General features: G+C 38.8%; 1 protein-coding gene across 6 annotated transcripts in view; it reads left to right on the forward strand.

Annotated features, from left to right (window-relative positions):
* Positions 1–22,019, forward strand: part of TJP2 (tight junction protein 2) — a 65,346-nt gene that overhangs the window by 28,364 nt on the left and 14,963 nt on the right. For 5 of the 6 annotated variants that reach the window (XM_048931284.1, XM_048931281.1, XM_048931282.1 and 2 more), the window contains 9 exons: positions 12,026–12,079; positions 14,340–14,464; positions 16,342–16,444; positions 17,137–17,707; positions 19,148–19,251; positions 19,395–19,548; positions 20,583–20,691; positions 20,799–20,938; positions 21,485–21,551. In XM_048931284.1, coding sequence (XP_048787241.1) covers positions 12,035–12,079; positions 14,340–14,464; positions 16,342–16,444; positions 17,137–17,707; positions 19,148–19,251; positions 19,395–19,548; positions 20,583–20,691; positions 20,799–20,938; positions 21,485–21,551 — 1,418 coding nt within the window. In that variant the 5' untranslated portion in view covers positions 12,026–12,034. Of the gene's footprint in view, positions 1–8,084; positions 8,183–12,025; positions 12,080–14,339; positions 14,465–16,341; positions 16,445–17,136; positions 17,708–19,147; positions 19,252–19,394; positions 19,549–20,582; positions 20,692–20,798; positions 20,939–21,484; positions 21,552–22,019 lie in introns of those variants that run through there. The other variant, XM_048931279.1, reaches the window with a different exon arrangement.

The following is a 22,019-nucleotide window of genomic DNA, read 5'->3' on the forward strand; positions in this document are numbered from 1 at the left end:
GGCATAGGTCACAGGTATTGTGAACACGTCAATGGATTTTAGAAAATTGCTGGGTGTGTGTTTTGCCTGCCTTTTCCAGATCAATGAAAAATTGCATCTTTGTGACTGAGGTCCATTAGGATCTTGATTTTGCTGATGATTTTTTTTTTTTTTCCCCTTTTCTTTTTTTGATGGAAAGAATGGAATACCTCACTTACAAGGACAGGTTGAGCCAGCTGGGGCCGTTTAGCCCGGGAAAGAGAAGGCTCTTGGGTGATATGACAGCAGAATTTCAGGTTCCAAAAAGGGGCTATAAAAGAAAAAGGGATCAGTGGTGACAGGACATGGGGAAATGATTTCAAACTGAAAGAAGGGAGATTTAGATTGGACGTAAGGAATAAGTTTTTTACAGTAGAAGTGGTGAGGCATTGGCACAGGTTGAGCAGTTAGCTGGTGGATGCCCCATCTCTGGAGATACTCAAGGTCAGGCCAGATGGGAATCTGAGCACCTGATCTCACCGTAGGTGTCCCTGTTCACTGCTGGGACGTTGGACGAGATGCCTTTACAGGTCCCTTCCAACTCACACGATTCTGTGACTCTATCTGAAAATCACAGAAATGCCAACATACTCTGATACATAAATAGTATAACAAACCTTGCTCTTCACGTGAGCACAGTGCAAAAGTGACAGTCTGAGGTTGCGCTCCTCAGAGCAATTGCTCAACTTTCTGCGCAGAAAGGGAACCGCGCGGGCCTCTGCTACAGGGCCACTGCGCCACCTAGTGGCTCTGCGGGTTAACTGAGCGTACGACTCGCACTGCGGCTGGGCGCTGTCATTTGTTAGCTCGCATGGGCTGTCGACATTTTGCAGAAACGACTCGTCAGCTTGAATTCCTTCTAAGGATGCTCGTTTCCGTTGAAACAGAAACCTTCGTGAGCCGGAGCAGACGAAAGCACCTTAAGAAAACAAACAAATAAACAAAAATATGTGGGGTATTTATTGGCTATTTGTAAGGTGACCTGAACTCAGAATACTTTTGGAAAAAAACCTTCTTCTTCCTTTTTTTTTTTTTTTTTTTTTGTCACCTCAAAGTGGTTGGCCTTTCTGAAACTTCAGTATAATCAGTGAATGTTAGGCTTTAAACAATTTTCCTATTGGCATTGACACGTAAAAAGCCCCATGAAAAGCAGTAAATATTTTTTTCCAAATGAGACTAATGCATGCATTGCACAGACTCTTGTATGTAGAACCTCCCTGGTTTTGTTCAGGAGTTTTTATACTTGAAATCAAAATGCTACTACTTTTGAATTAAAAAGAGCAAAACTTGTCAAAGCTCTGGATCAATCAAGGTGTTGTGCATATATCTAGCTTTTCCTCATCTTCTTTGGATTTTTTTTTTTTTTTAATAGAAATTATCTACTGGAAGATCTGTGGTGGTGCAGTGTGAATGTTAATTGCAGGGCAACAGTATAAATGGGACATGGATGTGTTCGGTGCTTAGCGCTCCCAGTAGCCTGATGAACAGTTCTATTGTCCTTGATCTCTTGAGTTCTGAAATAGCACTGGACTCTAGTTCAGATTTCAGACTGGAGGGTGTTTGGAGTGTTGGTAACACAAAAGGTGTGGAAATGAATGCAAGTTCTGCAACTTCAAAACCTTTTGCCCCATCTATTAGCCAGGCAAAACTTTGTAAATATGGGAAAGTTTGTTCCTGTTTTCTTGTTTCACGTGCTGGTTTTGGTATGAAGCTTTCCATTGATAGACAAGGAGGAAGTCTGTGTGCATGCTTCTTTTGCCAGCGTTTCGGTGGAAAGGCTATTGACTTGAAGTTCAGAGGCCCAAACTACTCTGCAGCTGACTAGATTTGGGCTCAGATAATTTTGAAGAAGGAGTAAAGCAGAATCCATAACGAAATATTGCTGAGCACAGTGTAAAGCAATGGCCATGGGCATTGCTGTCTTACTGGCTTCAGACTGTTCCTGAAAGCAGTAATGTCAAAAAAATTTACACCATCAGTAAACGTTCTTTATTTGATAGTTTCAAAAGTTTTCATGCAACTTAAGAAGTAGAGATTGCTCTTTGAATGCCTAGAATGGGCCTGTGGTACTCACATGGTGTTTGCCAGTGCTTTTGCAGACAGAATTTACAAACCATAACAAATGAATAGTGTAACTTTTCAATAAAATATGATTAAGAAAAACTTTTCAAGTCATCACTTATTTTGCATGAAAAATCAGTTTTGTTTAATAAAATCACAAAATGGCTTCGGTGGGAAGGAGAATCTTTGGGTCCATCTGGTCCAAGCTCATTACTCAAGCAGGGCATCCAGAGTAGGCTACCCAGGACCATGTCCTTCTAAAGATCTCTAGGGAGGAGACTGCAGCTTCTCTGGGGAGACTGTGCCAGTGTTCCCTTTCATGCATGGTGGAAAAAGTATTTCCAGGTGTTTGGAGGGAACCTCTTGTGTTTTAGTTTGTGCTCGTTGCCTCTTGTCTGTGCATTGAGCTGTACTGAGAACCGCATGACTTTGTCCCCTTTGGACCCTCTTTTCAGGTATTTATACACACTCATATCTAAGATCTCTCCCGAGCATCCTCTTCTCCAGGCTGAACAGTCCTAGTCTGTGGGTTTTTCACACTGATGCTTGCTTATCTCATGTGAAAATCTTCAGGATGGAAACCTGTGAGGTAGGCATAAAAAGCAGTAAAAGGAGAGTCTTACAGGAGCAGGACGGTCCTCTTTTGGCTTGAAGTTGTAGAAATAAGCATGTAATGTTTCAGCACAGAATCTTGAAGGCTGTTTTGCACAGCGTGAGACCTTTCGCTTTATTAACCATGACATTAATATTAAAGTTAACACTCCTCTGTATGCTAATGAGCTGTAAGAAGAATGTGTTAAACACATATGACTACAGTACTCAACTGTCCACCCAAATCTTATCAAATACAATCTCAGGGAGGGAAACAGTTAAAATTTAGGATATAAGGGAAAATGTCTTGATAAGGTAGCCCAGTGGAGAAGGGAAAGGAAGCAGGGAAGAACATGGAAAAGAGACTGAAGGAGCGGAGATGAGAGATAAGAAGTTGCCACCTTCTGTTGAATCAGCAACTTCACCAGTTTTCTGTCATCAATGTATTTACTGAGGGTGTGCCCTGCCTGATTCTCCGGATCATTAATTAAAGTGTTAAATAGGACTAGACCCATTTACTGACCCCTGGGGTACTCTGCTTGCTACTGGCCTCTAGCTGCTGACCATTGTCCTCTGGGTCCAGCCATTAACCATTTTCTGATCACTTTACTCATCCAGCTGGTATTTCAGCATCTTCTCTGTATCTTAAGGGGCTGGTTTTTGTACAATACTGTTCAATGTATCAAATCTGAAGAAGAAGTGATTAGAAAATTTATGCTTGCACTGGGCTTATGCATTCAGGTTTTGGCAGCAGGTGGTCTGTCTCTTGTTAGATCAGAGCTTCAGCTTCTCTAAAAGGGACCTGCTGCTGGACAGAGCTGAGCAATAAGTGATGCTGATTATACTCAGAGATAATGTATTTGAGAGGGGCTAAAACACTGCGCCAGACACAGTGAGAAAAAGGAGTAAGTAAATGCAAGAGAAACAGCCCTGCAAGCACCATGGTCAGTGCAAAAGCAGCAGCATGTGCATGGGCTCCCCCTGAAGCCCACGAGGGGCCCATGGTGGATCAGGCTGTCTTCCAGCAGCCTGTGGGTACCATGCAGAGCAGATCTCCATGTGCAGCCATGGTGGAGCCTATGATACGGCAGTGGACAAGGCCTGAAGGAGGCCAGAGCCCCTGCAGGAGAAGCTCCAGGCTGAAGCTGCAACCCATGGAGGGGTGGGGCAGGAGGGCTGGAGGGACCCATGCTGGAGAAATCCACCCCTGAAGGGTGAGCCCTGTGGTACAGAGGCAAGTTGGAGCAGTGCACAGAGAGCTGCAGTCTGTGGGAAGCCCACTCAGGGTCACTTTGGGAAGGATGGCATCCTGTGGGAGGGATTCTCAGTGGAGCGGGGAAAGGGAGTGACCATGAAGGAGCAACAGCAGCAAACACTGTGATCTGACTGCAGCCCCGATTGCCTGTTTTCCTGCACAGCCTGGGAATGAGGTATGAGAGGGTGGGGTTGGGAGGGGAGAGTGTTTTTGTTTGCCTTTAGTTCTCACTGCTTTAATCTGTTAGTAATAAGGAATAAATTAGTCTTCCTACACTGAGTGTGTTTTATCCATGACAATAATTGGTGAGTGATCTCCTTATTCTTAATTTTGAGCCTTTTTTCATTATATTTTATACCCCTGTTCCTTTGTGGAGGGAGAGTGAGATAGTGTCCATCATCAGCACAACAGTGCTTCATTTATACCTGTTTAAACAATTCTTTTTAGATAACCCTTCCCTTAAGATTATAACACCTACATGCATTTTTGTGAAAATATTCCTCGTAAGAAATCTAATAATGCACATGTTCTGTGCACTTCACTTGTTACAAGAGAAGTTACTATACGCTGTGGCAAAGTACATTTTTGTAACACGCACAACATGCGACTTTACATCCTGAAACCCAAAGGCAGGACATGAGGAGAAATGAGGCAGATTAGGAATGAAATTGTTGGATATTAGATTGGATATTAGGAAAAACGTCTGATCCAAAACAGTGATAACTGATTGACACATGCTGCCAAGGGAGGTGGTGGAACACTGGAGGTGTTCCAGAAAAGGGTACAGATGTGGCACTGAGGGGCATGGTTAGTGGGCGTAGGTGGTAGGAGAATGGTTGGAATCGATGATTTTAGAGATCTTTTCCAGCTTCAGTGATTCCACGATTCTGTTAATAGGCTTTAACTGGAAAGGAAAGAATTGTTGTACTGCTTCTTTCCACATGAAAGAATTTTTTTTTAAGGAATGTCACTTCAGTGCTGAACTGTAGGTATTCTTGCACGTATAGTAAGTGACAGGGATTGCTTTTTTTTTTTTTTTTTTTTCCAAAGCTCTTGTGTCCTGGTGATAGCAGCCATCTTAATTTTACTCAAATGTGAAAGTAGAACTGATGATCCTGAATACAGAGTATCTTTTAATGTGGAGTTGTCTGTTTTATGAATTTCTTTCTCATGACTAGGGGGAAAAAAGAGTTTGTGTCTTGATGAAGAACAGTTGAGAGTTACTCCAAGTGGTTATTGTTTCCAAACCATCTTCTATCATTTTTCTTACTTTAATGTGAGACATTTACTGTTATAAAATGGCTGTTTTCATGTAGTGGGTTGGGTAGGGGGGGACTTTAAATAAGCCCCCTGCCACAGGCAGGGCTGCCACTCACCAGCGCAGACTGCCCAGGGCACGATCCTGCCTGGCCTTGAATATTTCCAGGGGTGGGGCAACACAGCTTCTCTGAGCAACTGCTCTGTTAGCTTTATTATAAAAGATATATGGATAAATGGTGTTTCCCATCCTTCTAGATTCTGATCATAGATCTTCCTTACCATATGCAGACGTTTGATGAGAATAACTAAGTTGGAGCCTTCTTACTTCAAAGTGGCTTGAGTGGCATCCTTACTGCATGGGGAAGTGCTTGATGAAAATGCCATTTCTTTTCAGACTTTGTGGTGATTTGTTCACTGTGGTTACTACAAACATTTGGTAGGCTCTGGATACACTGTTTATGTTACATGATTCTTTTTGTAATCATCTTTTATAATCTACAGCCTTTGAGGCCAGGCATGCTGCAAACATATCAAAAGAGCTATGATACATCACCACCTGTCTGCTCTTATCACACACTGTTATCAGAATGTTGTGAAATTCTGAAGTTGCTCTGCAGAATTCTGGAAGCTCTCTTTGTCTTCTAATACTGTTTTTTAGGACAGGTCGTCTTGTTTAGTTTTTAGTTTACTTATCCCTGCAGGACTCACAAACTCTTCGCTGTCTAAACAGACAGAGAACCAAGGCGTTGTTTGCTGCTTGGAATTGAATGCTTTTTTTTTTTTTTTTCCTCCTCCCAAAAAGGAACTTCAATTTAAAATGTATATTGTTATAAATATCAGGTAGATGTGAAATGTCATAGGCTTATGCTTGCATTTGTAATCTTGTGCTGAGTGTGTAGCTAGGCCTTAGTTAGTCTCCTTTAGTCTTTGCAAAGAGTCATGCAGGTAAAGTCAATAGAGCTCTGGTTATATAATTAAATGCAGGTATTGTGGATCTGCTTGGCCAATGGTTTTTGTTTGTTTGTTTGTTTTGTTTTGTTTTTTAAAAAGATTAAGAATAGCTTTCCATCTCACTTAGAAAAGTTAAATTGAAGAATTCTTATCCTCCAGAAATTGTTTTCTCCCAAAATGAAATCCAATTGCATAAGGCTGCAACTTTCTCTTAACTCACTGGCCACTTGAAAGCTGCTGTTGTGACTGTGCAAGAAAAAATTCTTACATTTGTGGTGATATTTCTAGACTGCTAGATTTTTATTTTTCCCATTACTCTTGTAAGTGTTGCTAGAGAAAATCCATCTGCTTTCTCCTTTTCCTTTAGAGGAGAGAACAGACCAAAATCAAAGAAGAAAGGCTGTTGTTATAAAGACCTTAATTTATGGTGAATGCTTTGCTGTTTTTCTTTACCACATCTTCCCTGTCTGGAAATGGAAATGTTTGTTTCATGCTACTTTTTAAATTCAGAGTTTAGAGTGCTGTGGAAGCGTTGTCAGGGCAGTGAGGAGAACAGGTGAGCAAGGACAGGGATAGAGGCATCTCCACTACATCTTTACATTTGTTTCTTCCTATTGACACTTTTCTTTAAATAAATAGATGAAAATGTGGTTTTAGAAGTGTTGAATTTGAGTTTGTTCTGCAGAATGATTATTTTCCTTTAGATACATTGATGAAGATTCTCCACTGTTTTGACCAGGCTCCAGTGTCAAGTCCTCCATCCACTCAGGTGCTCTGGCAGCAGAGGCCTACCCAGAGGCTGCTGAACAGCACAAACCTCTGTGTGATGTACTTCTGCTGGCTAGTGCAAGGAATTGCCAAAGATTGGCAGGATACAGTTGAAACACAGGATGCAGAATTCAGTCCTGTGAGAGAAAAACCTTCAACTCCAGGTTTCTCAATTGAATGTTGTTCACCTTCAGCAGTTAGAAGTACCCATCTGGAGAAGAAACGCAACTTGTAGATGGGGTTTTTCACTTAGTGTTGCATAGTGCACTGAGTGTTGCTATATGTTCCTGTCTGTTTCACATTTTAAACTGCCTGTGAGACTTGCATAAAGTCTGGGGGAAAACTCTGGTTACGTTTTAAGTTCACACCCTTTGTACGCAGTAGATGGAAATGATAGCCTGACGTATTTTCCAGTAAAGTCATCTTTCGGGCTATATGATCAGCTTATTATGACAATTTTACTTCCTGTTCCATCAGACATCTAATATCTGCTACTCGGGGTTATTAGCAAGTTGTTTCTATTTTTCTTGCTAGAGTCATATCCCCAGGATATTTTTAAATGTTAGTTCTGGAAGTGTTTATATCTAATTATACATGTGCAGGTGAAGGAATTACTTGCATGTTTACAATTACTTCTGCCTAAGGACTTCCTGGGTCCAGTAGTTAAATTGTTGAGACTTGATAGAGGCTGTTAAACACAGTTTAAAATGCAAAATGCGAAACAATGGAGTCAAGTGGTAATTCTTGCTATACAGTGTTATGATCAGAATGTAACTTTCAAGTAAGCTTCATTGTGCTTCTCTGTGCCTTTGTTTTAAAAGTCGCTAGTACCCTGTTTCTTTAAAGTTTCAGATATGTTCGTGATGGGAGGGAACCAAAATGTGCTTGTAAAAAGAGTAGCTTGCTATGTTTTGATCTGTTTCTGACACTTAAAATAACAACTATCCCTATTATTTTAAAAATCAAGGGAGTAGTCTTTTTTCTTTTTTTTTTCTTTCCCTGAGGCCTCTTACAGCGAGAGTTGCTAAAACTCTGAGTAGATTTCCCTGCTGTGGTTTTGATGCATTTCTGTGTGAAACGAACAGCAGGATTTGTTCTAGTATGTAGGCCACTATTGTATTAGAATTACATAACCGTGTGGAGTGGTAGAAACAGATGAAAAGACCAGGATGCACGGCGTCCCTGAACAGACCATATCCCGTGACAATGAAGACAGCGCAAGCTCTGCAGAGAATGTGGTCACATGCAGTCAAAAAGTTGAGGATTTTAAGGGGACACGTGAGTTGCTTTTTGTTGCATCTTGCTCTGGGTCTTTCCTCCCTCCCCCCCCCCCCTCCCGCGTGCCTTGTGTCTCCTTCTCCCCTCCAGCTCACTTTCACAGCCTGATGATTGTGGTGGCAGGTCTTCTGGTGGTGGTTTTCTGGAAGAAGCTGCCTGGGGCCATCTCTGAGTTGCAAGTAATTGCATAAATCGCAGATGAATGTCAATGGGAGTTGCTGTTTGTAGCTCACAGATTATTTTTTTTTAACTCTGAACTGTTTCCTGCCACAGATTCTCTCAAGTGGTCTGTATTGGGCATGTTGAAAGCGCCTCTCGTTTTGGTGTTCAGAATTAGGCAGATTTAAGCAAATCCTGACTGCAGTGTTCTCAGTAGAAATTGACTGACTTTAGTCACTAATGAATTTAGACTAGCTAATGACAGTTCGCACTTCCTGCAGCTATCCTGTAGCTATCCTGCTATCTGTGCAAAACCTTGCAAAACAATTACTAGCAGTTACTAGCAGTTACTGGACGCGAAATCCTCACTGTTTTGCCTGCCTTTCTTTCTCCAGTGTTTCTGTGTGTGATCTTGCATTGAAATGGCAATCGTACAAGGGATGTCCAGGCTGTTCAGATCCTTTCTTGTTTCCCTAGAGACAAAGAGCAAAGAAATTGGCTAGGGTGATGAGAGATTTCTGTAACCCATCACGTGATGCAGACAGAGGACAGTCGTGTCATTAGGTGTGGAACACAGGAACTTTGTTATTCTGGTGGAGACTTATAACCATAGCTTTGGAAGTCCTTGGCTGGTGATTTTTAGCATTTGTAGTCTCTTCGTTCCTTTTAGTCTTCCCCAGTAAACTGTCAGTATCAGTTAGTATCGTGGCAGTGGCATGCAGCAGTATTTTTTTATAATGTTAAAGGGATTACTGCTGAGAGATTTGAGGGAGTACAGATGTGTTTTTTTGCCTTACAGGCTTCCAAGGTGACCATTCAGTTCTCTGAACTGTGTTGCAGAGCCTGAATGGCTTTATCAGTATGGCAGAGCTGGTCCTGCTGTTGTGGTAATTATGTTGCACAAAATCAGCTTTGCAAGTACATAATGTACTTTCCTTTACTAATATGGTATACAGCAACTGAGAGTCAGTTTCCCAAGGACCGGTTTCTGAAAACATATTAATTACAAATTTAAAAATGAATTATTCAAGTGTCTTCTGTTTAATAAGTTTCAAGCTAAAAATTCCCTTGCCTTCCCCTCCCCCAGATTTACACAGGAGGTGTGTGAAGATCACAACTGATATTTTAAGGCACATTTTCTGGGCACAGATGAGATGATGCTGTTGGCTTGACATCCTACAGGATCATAACTGTAGTATCTGTAGGCACTAGTTTCTTTTCCTTTCCTACTGTTCGTTTTTATGACCAGATATCACGAGACTTGTTTGTCAGAGCAAATACTTACCTGTGTTAGTTTTGTATACATTTCCTACATGTATATATGACATGTATATATGTATATACATCTCTTGTGTCGGGTGCGAGGTTTTACTACACAATTCACTAGAGCCATTGTTTTGGTGAAGGAAATTCCTGTAAGCTCATTTTTTTCCTACCTATAGATCCTCTCCCAGTATCTTTACTCTCCTTTACTTAATCCCTTTGCTGCAGCATTTCACTTAACAAGCAGTCATTTCTCAGACCATCCTTTTACAGATAGAATATCAGAAGGCTCAATGTTAGAGATGCTGGAAGAGGAGGCTCTGTGTACTGCCCTCTGCCCATAAGGGCAGTCTGCCTGCCTTACTTTTGTTTGAACAGAGCCAGTCTCAGCAGTGTGTTGGGCTGGTAAGTAGCATTGGTAAGGACTGCAGGCAGTGTAAATCGAATTTAAATGATGCTCTTGCCACATACGTAAGTTGTTTGGGTTTGTATGAAGTAAGAGAGATAGAAAAGATTTTCCATCTACCTGTCCATAAAATCTGAACTTGACTGCTTGTCCTTTAAATGTTACCAGTCATTTGATCCCATTTCATTTCTAAAATTCTCTTCAGTGAAGCCAACTGTAATTTAAATGACTGAGGCCTTTCTTCAGCACAGACCGCAAAGTTTGAAGGTACCATACAGAAAAGTAGGACAGTAATGGTATAACTGAGGGTCAGTAGTAGCTAAACTATCAGTTTTCATACATGCTGGACAAGCAAGTGCCAAACAGTGCTTCTGTTTCTCATAGCAGATCAGAAAAAACATGTAGATAAGATTTTTTTATTTTTTTAGTCTACAGGATGTCTCTGTGTAAGGGAATCTGTGTCGTGAGATGGTTCTCTGTCAGCTTGCTGAAGGGTTAGGCGTGTAAATTGCTATCAGAGAAATATGAGAGAATATGAGAGAAAATAATTTCACTGTATGCTTCAGCAGAGTAACTCTCTGGCAGTAGACACATACATTTTCATAGGAAGTTACAAATGCCGCTCATTCTAGACAAGTAGAAGTTGAGGAGTACTCACTTGTGTTGATTTCAATTTAAGTCATTCTCTTAACAGATGTGCTACATGTGTTTTTGGTTAGACTCTTAGAAACTTAGTCTTAGAAACTGGATAGTGTCCATTTTGGAGGAGAAAAGTATTGGTGCACATTTAGTGTTGTTTGGTGTTGTGAACTTCCTGGTAGGAATGCTTCATTCTACTTCGTGGTGTTTGAAACTTCCACTGGAAGAATACATCATGGGATTCTCTGCATTTGAGAAACAGCATCCATGGCTTGCTTAATTGCTACTGACTGCCCAAAAACATTTGCTCTGGAAAAATGAGGGATGCTTTAAAGCACAGGCATATCCATCGTGTGTGACATCTTCTCCTTTTTTTTGGGCTAGTGCTGTCACCAGTAATCCCTTTAAAGCCTTTCAAAGGACAACTAAGTCAAAACTGAGCTTCTAATATGGCTTTTGCTTCCTCAGGAAACTCATATCTTACCGAGAGAAAGCTCTATTTTTAGCAGTAAAAACAAATAAAACTTTGACTTCAGCATACATGCACGTTCTCATGAAGAACCTGAATTTTTCTTTTGCAAATGAATGCTCTGTGTTTTGAATTGAAAAGTTTTTAGTGTCAAATACTGTGGTTTGTTTTTTTCTCCTCATTTCAAGGCCAGGCAGTGAAGGAGCTAGCACCATATGATGCACCACTACTGAGTAGTTATTTTGTGTTTTACTTTAAGTTGGAAAGATTTCAGGTTATATCACATAAGGTAAACAGACCCATTCAGGATCAGTTCATATTGGAAATGTGGAAAGAAAAAAAAATATTGAAAAATAGACATCTGAGAAGTGTCATAGAAATGGATATAGTAGTGCTATGTAGAGATACACTGTTTTTCTGTAAAATAAAATTTTAGCTGGAGAATCTAAATATTCAATTGTATAACTCAGTGGATTTAGCATTTTGCCATTTCCAGGTGAACAAGAGGAAAGATCTGAAGGCTCACTGGTTTTTAATATTCTCAGTTTCAACTACTGATCTTGTGATATGTTGAAATGGAGAGATACTCAGTTTGTGTTCTTTGAATCAGGGTTATACCATGGCAGTGTGATTTGAATTAACTACTTATGCTAAAAGAAGCTTTTCTGAAAATTAGAATGAACTGTTGGATCAGTGAAATTTGAAGGAATTCTGTCAACCGGAACCTTTAGATATTTTTTTCCATTTTTAAATAAGCCATCACTAAATGAAATGCACATGTTTCGTACTAATTATATCAAATGCTTATAATAAATATATTATGTTTACATCTGTGTTTTAGTGGGTATTTAACAGCCTAGCTAGTTGTATGCTTTTTGTTTTGCTAATTGGTTTCTGTGTGCAACAGGCCCCAGGCATGGAAGAGCTGATATGGGAACAGTACACTGTGACCTTACAAAAGGTGAGTGCCTGTTAATATTTTTTGGCTTTTGGACATACTAGTACTGCTGATACCTAAATATGTTTCACAATAAATGTTGTTAGCATATCTGAGCCCAGAGGATGACTAATGTGTTGTACGAATTAGATATGTTTTCCATTTCAAAGCTTAATTGCTAGTTACTCATACTATAATGTGGCTTTTAATGTTAAAATTACATTAAATTAACTGCTTAAGTGCTATATTTATTTTTATTAAGCCTTTGTAACAGCAGTCTAATGTACTACACAACAGCCACATAGCAAAATTCGTCACTGAATAACCTTAAAAACAGTGCAGATGGCTTTATCTTGCAGTTGTGATTAATGCTCAAGCTTTGTAAGTATCATTGAACACATCTCCACTGATTTGCTTGTATATACTTTCATGTCAACCAGTGTGGAATTTAGTGGTAAAGTACTTCATCTAAATTTCTAAAATGTGCAAGGTACAAGTGTTGCTTTAACTTTCAAGAAAAGCTGAAGTTATGATTGGTATGTTGCAAGTCCTTTTGACTTAAACAAAGTCTGTCTCTTGCTTGTGAGTTCTGTAAGGGCTAAGCCACGATACAGTACAGGATATGTTGCTCAACTGTGTTGGTAGTCTTCCCAGCAGTTTTGGTGATCTGTGTTCAGTGAGCAGGCTGTACTATGCTATTAATGTTTTTCATATGTCCTACATTGAAATGAACTCAATGACCTGAGGTAAAACAGTCGCCTCACAAAACTGGTTTTATGGGTGAATTTCTGAGGTGGATTGTTTTTCATGTTGCAGACATGGACAGGGGAAACACTGCAGAAGATCTTAGTTCCTGAAATTCCCAGCTTTTCGGGTATTGAGTTCCTTGCAAATGTGCATTAAATCTTTAATTCAGAGATAGCTCTATCACTTGAGCAGTATGAGCCATGGGCTTGCTGTTTGAAGCACTACCATTGAGTTCTACAATTAGTTTTAATTCTGTACTGTTTTGGCTTGAAGCACCAATCTGCTTCCTGTAAAGCTAAGATGCAGAAAATGTGAAGCTTCATTATTTCCTTGAAGAAATAATCTCTTAATATTGACATTAATAGAGTGCAAGCTGGCATGTGATTAAATACACGTGTAGAGTTGTAGTAGAAGTACCGCTTTAATCTGGTGAATTATTTCATGTGTAAGTTAATTATAATTTAAAATGTTCCTGTGGCATAACTTGTGTGTGTATATATACACATTTGTTTTAAGGAATGGGTCTTTTCTGAGTAGCTAATAGCATTCAACCTGTGTGTTAAATAAAATGTATGGTTTTGTGCACATGTTCTTGTCTACATTTAAATTATGCTAACACTTCAGGTTTAGTGTTACAGGCATGATTCCTTCACATCTCGTTAAGTACTTCCTTGACTTTTTTGAATGCCAGACTTGAGCATTTACAGATCTGACATTTCTACAAGAGCAGGTTCAACTTAAATTACTTATTTAAAATGCTCGATAGTGAGAGGGTATAAAATTCACGAGTACTTTGGCCTGTTTTTTCTAGTCAGCCATGATCTTATTTAGCCTGGTTGAGGAGTAAATAAGTAATGAAAGACTAAATAGCAGTTAATAAAGATGACATAATAGAAATGCTGATCTGATTTCCTAACAAAATAGAGCCATATATCCAACAATAACTTTGGCATGAATACCTAGTGGGATAGTATAGCAAAATGTAGGCTAAATTAGTGAATAGTCTGCTTAATTAATTACCGTCGCAGGGTTGAAGTTTAACAAATACAAGTGCTGGGTTCAAACATGGGTAACTGGGTACAAGCATGGGGATCAAGGCATCCCTGGGGTATATGTACAGACTGGGAGATGAGAGAGAAGCCCTGCACAAAGCCTGCTGGAGTTCAAGAATCATTTGGAGAATGCTCTTAGAAATGTGGCTTTAATTTTGGGTGATCCTGTGTGGAGCCAGAATTTGAACTCGGTGTCCTTGTGAGTCCCTTCCAACTTAGAGTTTTCTGTGTAGACGGAGGATTTGGAGCATGGGAACATGTTACCTTGCTACATGGATTTATTTATTTTTTTATTTTTATTTATTTGTTTGTTTGTTTGTTTTATTCCTTTTTAAATCTAGAAGTATTGTGTGTTTCTGCAACTGTTCATGCAACTATTGTATTTGGAATAGAGTGCTATCATAAGAATATTCACATTACTCTTCTTTCTATCAAAATGTCTGCTGGTAGCATTGAGTTTTGTTGTATTTGTTTTTATTTCCAAGGATTCAAAACGAGGATTTGGGATTGCAGTTTCTGGTGGCAGAGATAACCCACATTTTGAAAATGGTGAAACCTCAATAGTCATTTCAGATGTTCTCCCAGGTGGTCCAGCAGATGGATTACTTCAGTAAGCAATTTCTTACTTCTTTGTGTGACATATTTTTAGGAGCATGGCTGTAGAATACTTAAAAACTTCAGAGAGTTGTGGTTGATGTCTTGGTGATTTAGTCCTACTGAGATTTGATAATTTCTTGAAGTCCTAGATGACTGCTTTAAATGGAAACAAAAACCAAAACAAAACAACAATACCTGGGGTTGTTATTCTTTGCTGTTTTCTAAGAAAATAAATTTCAGTAGTGTTGAAAAGCTTTTATGGCCAGTGTGTTTCCGTTAGGAAGTCTTTTAAAGAAACAACAGAAATACTTAGCATCTCAAAACATTCATTCTGTTCTTCTTCTTCCAGGAAACATACTTCTTGGTCATTTATTAGTTTTCATGAGAATGGCCTAAGTCAGGTAGTCCAATGGAGGGTCTCAACCATTAAGGTACTAGAAGTAATAACAGGCGAGGGAAGAGAAATGGAATTGTTTGCTAAATATTATTTTCAAAGAAATAAAGACATTCCAGTGTTTTTTAGATTACATCTTCCTTGGTGAGACAACATTTATTGCAGAGAAGTATTTTTAAATCTATAGGCTGAAATAGGTTCCAGTCCACTGCTGATTGGATTTTCATCCTAGAATATCTGATGAACTTCAGAAGAATGATAATGCTGCACAGTAATTCAAAAGAGAAGGTTCTGGTCATTTTTTCAAACAGAAATCTGGCAAGATAATGGAAAAGCTCTCACATTCGAGTGGTTATTGAAGGACTAGATGAGTACTGCAGAACAGAAAATGGCATGCTTTTTCAGTAAAAGGAATTGGAAAGGTATGAAAAGAGGCACAAAAGTCATTCAGGAATTAGAGGAAATGCTCTACAGGTAGAAGCTTAAAGTATATAATCTTATTTAAAAAGAAGATTGTGATGTGACTTGATTACAGAGTAGAGAAAATAATTGGTACTAAAAATTTCTTTTATCTAGCTGAAAAACAGGTACATTAGCCAATAATTGTTTGAACTGAGGCTATGTAAGGTTAGTAACTGAGTAAACACCAGAAAAAAGTAATATGTTGAGTTGTGATATTTTTTTATCTCCTGCACTTTGTAGGTTTGAAATGCCTTTAGAGAAGATACGTTTTTAGTTTATCATGTTATGGATTTGTTTCCTGTGGGTGGCCAAATGCTAATGGTCTCTTTGACACACACAGGAAGTTTGAAAAGTTGAATTTATAATCTCTTTTGACCTGAGCCTTTCTGCTTGTTTTGCTTTGTTTTGGGTTTTTGCCTTGTTTGTTTGTTTGTTTGTTTGTTTTGTTTTTCTGAGGGAGGTGAGTTTGGTTTGGTTTCCCCTGGTCTTGTTCTTCCAGAATGGACAGGGCTTGAATGGCAGTCTTTCAGAAGATTACACAAAAGTAGTCTTTTTGTTTAGATTTACATGGGAACTGTTGTGTGCATGAGTTTGAATCTATCTTGAAATTTGCATGCTGCTGTGAAAAAGATGCTACCACTAAGTGTGAAAGATGGTGAGTTAACAAATAACTTAATAAATAAATGATAGAAAGTGTGATTGTTGTCATGAATATTCTTAAAACAAAAGAAATCAAAATCTGCCTTGAAGCTATGGTAGTTAACTGAAGCAGGACATAATAATACACATACAAAATTATGCCACTCTACACAACCTGATTATCAAACATATTGAAAGCTTCTTGTAGCAATCTCAGGTTTTACAGTGTCTGTCTAACAAGTACTGTTTTTAAGAAAAAATTCTTGTTAAGGTGAATGAAATTCTTTGATCCATCTTTCTCCTCATTCCTGAGCGGGGGGTGGGGGAGGAAGGTTTTCTTCTTGTGTTTTTATGAAGACTAAAATACTTTTCTCTCTTTCTCCCGTCTTTTTCAGAGAAAATGACCGTGTGGTGATAGTTAATGGGACCCCAATGGAAAATGTTCCACATTCTTTTGCAGTACAGCAGCTTAGGAAAAGTGGAAAAGTGGCCACCATTGTAAGTGTGTTATGAATACATTCGTTCTGCAATGGCTGTGTGATTGGTTAATCAATGGAATGGACTGCAAATATGTGAAGCAAAGCAAGCCTTTGCTCAGTAGAATGTACAAGTAAATAACCAATGTTTTTGTTTTAGTTTATGCAGGTGAAGCAAATGGAAGTTAACTTTGTGACACTGTTATTTATCTGACTGAAAAACTGGGAATAAAATTTGTCTTCAGTCTTTAGTTTTACTAATGAGTGCTATTTGGACAAAATAAAATAATAATATGAAGAAAATGATGTCTAGCATACAAAGAATTTGGTTTTCATACCGGCTTTCTTTGGGACATGCACCTATAGTTGTTTTGAAGGGGCTGTCACATTTTCAGTAGTACTTATTGCAGAGCTGAAAAAATATGGTTACTGATGTGTTTCTTGTGGTTCTTTTGTGTGTGTGTGTTTTTATTTTAATTCTTCTGATTTTTTTACTTCCTGTTAGTAAATATTTTTTCTGCACATCTAAATAATCTCATGTGCTTGTTATTCTATAAACTTAAGTTGTTGTAAGTACAGCACTGCAGTATTTCAGAGTTTTAAGGTTCTTTATTTTTCCCCAGCTCTGATCAAAATGTGAAGAACTTTTCATTTGTCAAACGTTAATTTCTGACTGTTGGAGTTGCTTTCTTTGTTTTGTATTGCACTGAATAGGTTGTGAAAAGACCACGGAAAGTGCAGGCTGCTGCTTTGAGGAGAAGCCCTTCCCTTGACTATGAGGACAGAGCTTTAGATGTAATGGATGACCATGCAGAATTTGATGGCAAAAGCGCTCGAAGTGGCTACAGTGAAAGAAGCTGGCGTAGTGGCAATGGAGGGCGCAGTCAAAGCTGGGGAAACAGCCTGGATCAGAGCTATAGAGATGATCATGACAGGGAGTACAACCGAAGCAGAGGTCGTAGTAGGGAATGTAGCTACAGCCGTGATCGAAGTCGGGGTAGGAGCATTGACAGGAGCTTGGATCAAGACTATGGCAGAGATCGGAGCAGGGGAAGAAGCGTGGACAGGGATGGTGGCTACAGACAGGACTACAGAGGAGACTACAGTCCAGCCAGTTACAGATATGGATCTCAACCTGATCCTAGATATGTGAGGAGCCTAAGTCGAGACAGGCTTCATTCTCGTAGTCCTTCACCTGAAACACACCATCAGCATGAGTACCTAGGACCACAGGATCAGAATGGACCCATCAGTGTTCTCTTAACAAAAGGCAAACATAATGAAGGTAGGTGTGGGAGGGGGGGGGGTTCACTTTAATGTAACATGTTGGTTTTTTTGAAACAGGGATAGCTAAATATTCTCTGCTTTGGAATTTAAATAGAGATTTTTCACTGGTTGTTTAAGTTCTCTTATTCTCTCAGTTTGTTCTCAGATGTTTTCGGTGGTTGTTTTTTTTGTTGTTTTTTGTTGTTTTTTTTTCCCCCAGCACTTTGGACTTTGCCTTTGTACAAATAACTGTTCACCCACATCATTTGAGTCTTTTTGAGCCTCTGTGTCCTTTGGTTTTCTATTTTCTTCTCCCTATTCTTCTAAATGTGATTTGAAGCATGGATATGGTCATAACTGAGATTACATTTATCATATCTATAAAATGGGTAGTTAATGAGTGAAGAGTAGACTGCTGTTAATGGTGCATTTACTTTTATCATGCAGAAGGAAATAAGTGGTTCCAAGAATTGTTTGGTTCTAAATACTTCATTAATGGATACCGAAACAGCAACAACTGAAATTGCCTTCTTTTTTTGTCAAGTGTTGGAGTGTGTAGATGAAGGCCAAAAGTGTGATATTTTAATGTGCAGTGAAGTAAAGACTCTTGTGTTGTAAAGCCTATCTGAGATTAGATTATGCAAATTTTCTGGGTTTTTTTGTTTGTTTGTTGGAGGTTTTGTTGTTGTTTTAACTTTAAAATTTGCCTGTTGTGAGAATTTTCTGCCTGTGTAAGACTTGTATACGGAAACCATTCTTGTTTTGACTTTGGTGAGGATCATTTTCTCTCCTTGTTCTTCCCGTGCATGTAATGTTTCTACTTCTAAAGATAATGTAGACAGTTATCCAAATAAGGATATCAGATGACTTTAAGAAGTTTTATATGTAGCCAGTATTTCCTTGATACTTCCTGCCATTCATATATATATACTCTACAGTTTCTCTCAAGTGTGGTTTCCGTCTTTCTATGCTCAAAGACGTGCTTTTTATAAAATCAATGTTAACTTTTGTGGGTTTTTCTCCCCTTTGCCCAAAACAAAGGAGACAACTTACTGGTTTGTTATAGATAGGAAAAGGCCCCCATAAAGCAAGCAGTAAAAGAACTAGCTCTTCTCTTAGTCTTGTTAACACATTCCCATGCTTTTCTATACCATACAAACTATAATGCAGAGAAAATGTACCCCAATGTCTTTATGAGCATGTCCAGAACAAAGGCATCATTTCACTTTTGAAGGTGCAGGTCTATGATTGTTTTCAGACATGTTTGTACAGGTGGGACAGCACTGAAATAAAAGAGAGTCTGAGGTTAAGTTTGTATACTGAGTTCCCATTTCTTATTTTTCTCATGGTGTTTGTACACTATGCTAATGCTGCTTGTACACAATGTTGTTTAAAAAAAAAAAAAAAAAGTTTTCTTGCTTATTATCTAAGCTACAGTGGGTTATTTTTCTGATTCTAGAATATGGTCTCCGACTTGGAAGTCAGATCTTCATAAAAGAAATGACCAGTACTGGCCTAGCAACCAAAGATGGCAACCTTCACGAAGGGGATATCATTCTTAAGGTGTGTTGTGGTTAAACAACTAGCAGTTTAACAAGTACTTGTTAAAGATGTTTTATCTGTTATCATGTTAAAAGTGAAATTCAGTATTGAACTTCAGTGCAATATGGGTTTTTATTATTTACTTGATACCTTTTTATATCCAGATCAATGGTACAGTGACAGAGAACATGTCTTTATCTGATGCCCGAAAGTTGATTGAGAAGTCTCGGGGAAAGCTCCAGCTGGTTGTCCTCAGGGACAGAAAGCAGACCCTGCTCAACATTCCTTCATTGAATGACAGTGACTCAGAAATGGATGGTGAGGTTTAATTTGGATGAAAAATTCTTCTTTCTGCACAGAGATAAATTGGATCTTACCGTGTTTCGCTGTGATACAGTGGCACTAGGTTTTAAAACACAAAACAAGCAAAAAACTGCACACGCAACTAAGTACTAGCCAAATAAGCATCGAGCCATCTTCCTTTTAGGTGAAAGAAGAATTCTATAGTAATCATGCAATTACATATTGGGCAGAGGCAGAGACAGAAAAAGTAGTAATGGTCAGGCAAAATAATGGTCAGTGTTACTTACTTCTTGTACCAAGCAAGTTGGTTACTTTAATAAAAGGTTTTAATATTAAAATCATGTGGAGTGAGCTGATCTGTCCTTCTGAGGACATTAACATTCACTACAGAATTCATTAGAAAAGTGTTCAGGACAAGGATATGAAGTCTCCAGGAGAAATGGTTTCAATTTGCAGTATCCTCACAAGTGATCTCTGACAGTGTATGAGCTATATCTCACAATATGATCTCACTTTGGGAAGGCCTCAGGATGTCTGGGGGAGTAGGATGTTACATTACTTGGTGAAACATATTTGTTTCTCAGATATCAGCATAGTCTGTACAGTGCTTCATAGGTTTTACTGTCATGACTGAAATGTGGCTTAAATCTGAAGGCCACTCTGTTTTGTCACTGAGAAGCAGCAATGAAGATGGTTAATGTAGTCTTCTGTTTCTGTTTCTCAGCAGAACTCAAATTAATGCTAGGAGTGGTATGGTGATAATAGTTCTGTGCTGCGTGTTTCCCAAAAGTTGTGTGAAAACTTCTTGAAGTATTTTTGAGTGGAGAGCTGGGAAGCACTAAAAAGCATACAGCACCTATGGAACCCTAGTCAAATCCAAACACCATACTTGGAAGGGAAGTAGACTTGAAGATTCTACATATATGTGAAAGCTTTTGTAAACAAATGTGGTTAATTATATGTACAGACAATATAGGCATTTTTTGGTTTGTTGCTGTGTTTATAGATATTTCTCTTTTTGTTTATACATATATTTTTTGTTTCTGTAGATATTTCTGAAATAGAGTCAAACAGATCGTTCTCACCTCAAGATGACAGATTACATCATTCTGATGTGGATTCACATTCATCCAATGAAAAGCTGAAAGAGAAAACAAAGTAAGAAGTGTTGTTTTCTAGTATTTTGCTTATCAAGGGAATGCTTAAAATACACGCGCTGTTAACTATTTTTACTGCATTCTTTCATTTTTTTGTGCTCAATTTAGTGCAAAAGATGATCCATCCAACAGGATGCCCAGGATAGGAGCAATGCCTACGCCATTTAAATCAACTGGTGATATTGCTACAACTGCTGTCACTGTTGTAGATGCAAACAAAGAACCAAAGTACCAAGATGATGTAGCAGGTCAGAGCTTCCCATTACAGTTTTTTCCCCATTTTTTTTTCCTCCTCCTGACTACAGAAAGTGTGTTTCCCCCAGTCACATCCACAAGTCTAGCATAGTCTTCCTATTAATCCCATCCTTGTGTGCAGAAGAGATCTGTCTTTGCTTTGTGGTATAGAGAAAGAGGAAACATCTGAGATCACCTGAAGGTAGTTGTCCATTGGAATTACTACTGCAAAAAGCATTTACATATCTAGATGCTACCTAGTAGCCTCGTAGCCTAAGTAGACAGGAAAAGCTGTTTCTGATGTCTGATTTGTCTTGCCTGTAAAAAGAGTTCTTTATTTTTCTGATGATATTTTTTCCCCCAAGAATTAAGTAAAAACAAAGAAACAACTAAAAATAAAGGAAAGTAGATCAGTTCTAGACAAAAAATAATAGGCATTTAAATTTGTATTAATCTGTGGCATGGGCAGTTGGGCTGCTATCTGATCACTACAAAATTGCTGCCAGTTGAACCTTTTTTTATAGCGTAGTAACTTCCACTGACTTTTTTTTTACATACAGTGCCTCAACCAAAAGCAGCTACAAGAACGATTCTTAAACCCAGCCCTGAAGATGAAGCGATATATGGGTAAGGAGGCATTTTCCTTGTTCTTTTGCTCTCAGTGCTTTCATGACTTGCACCTAAGTATTGGTTCCACGTTTTCAGAATTTCTGTACATTTGGAGTGGTACTTCTTTTAAAGTTTAATGCCAAAATCACATGCCTTCTAAGTGTATATACTTGGGAAAAAGATTAGTTTTACAAGTATTTTTATAGAAGATATATACTTATTTTATGCCTGGAAGACGTAACAGCACCCTGTGCTTCTGTGCATTCATAGGAATTTAGACAGTGATATGTTTTTACTCCCTATTTTGCACTTGTGGGATAGCTTTTGGAGTTATGTGTCCCTTTTGAGGTTCGCAAGGCCAAGAAAAGACATAGACACACTAGCTCTGGCACATCAACAGAGTCAGTGTATGGCACACAAGAAGAGACTAAAAGAATGGATGTTGTCAAGCCTGAAGAAGAGAGAACAGAAGTCAGCGTTGATTCC

This window comes from Lagopus muta, chromosome Z, assembly GCF_023343835.1.
Source record: "Lagopus muta isolate bLagMut1 chromosome Z, bLagMut1 primary, whole genome shotgun sequence".
NCBI lineage: Eukaryota > Metazoa > Chordata > Aves > Galliformes > Phasianidae > Lagopus > Lagopus muta.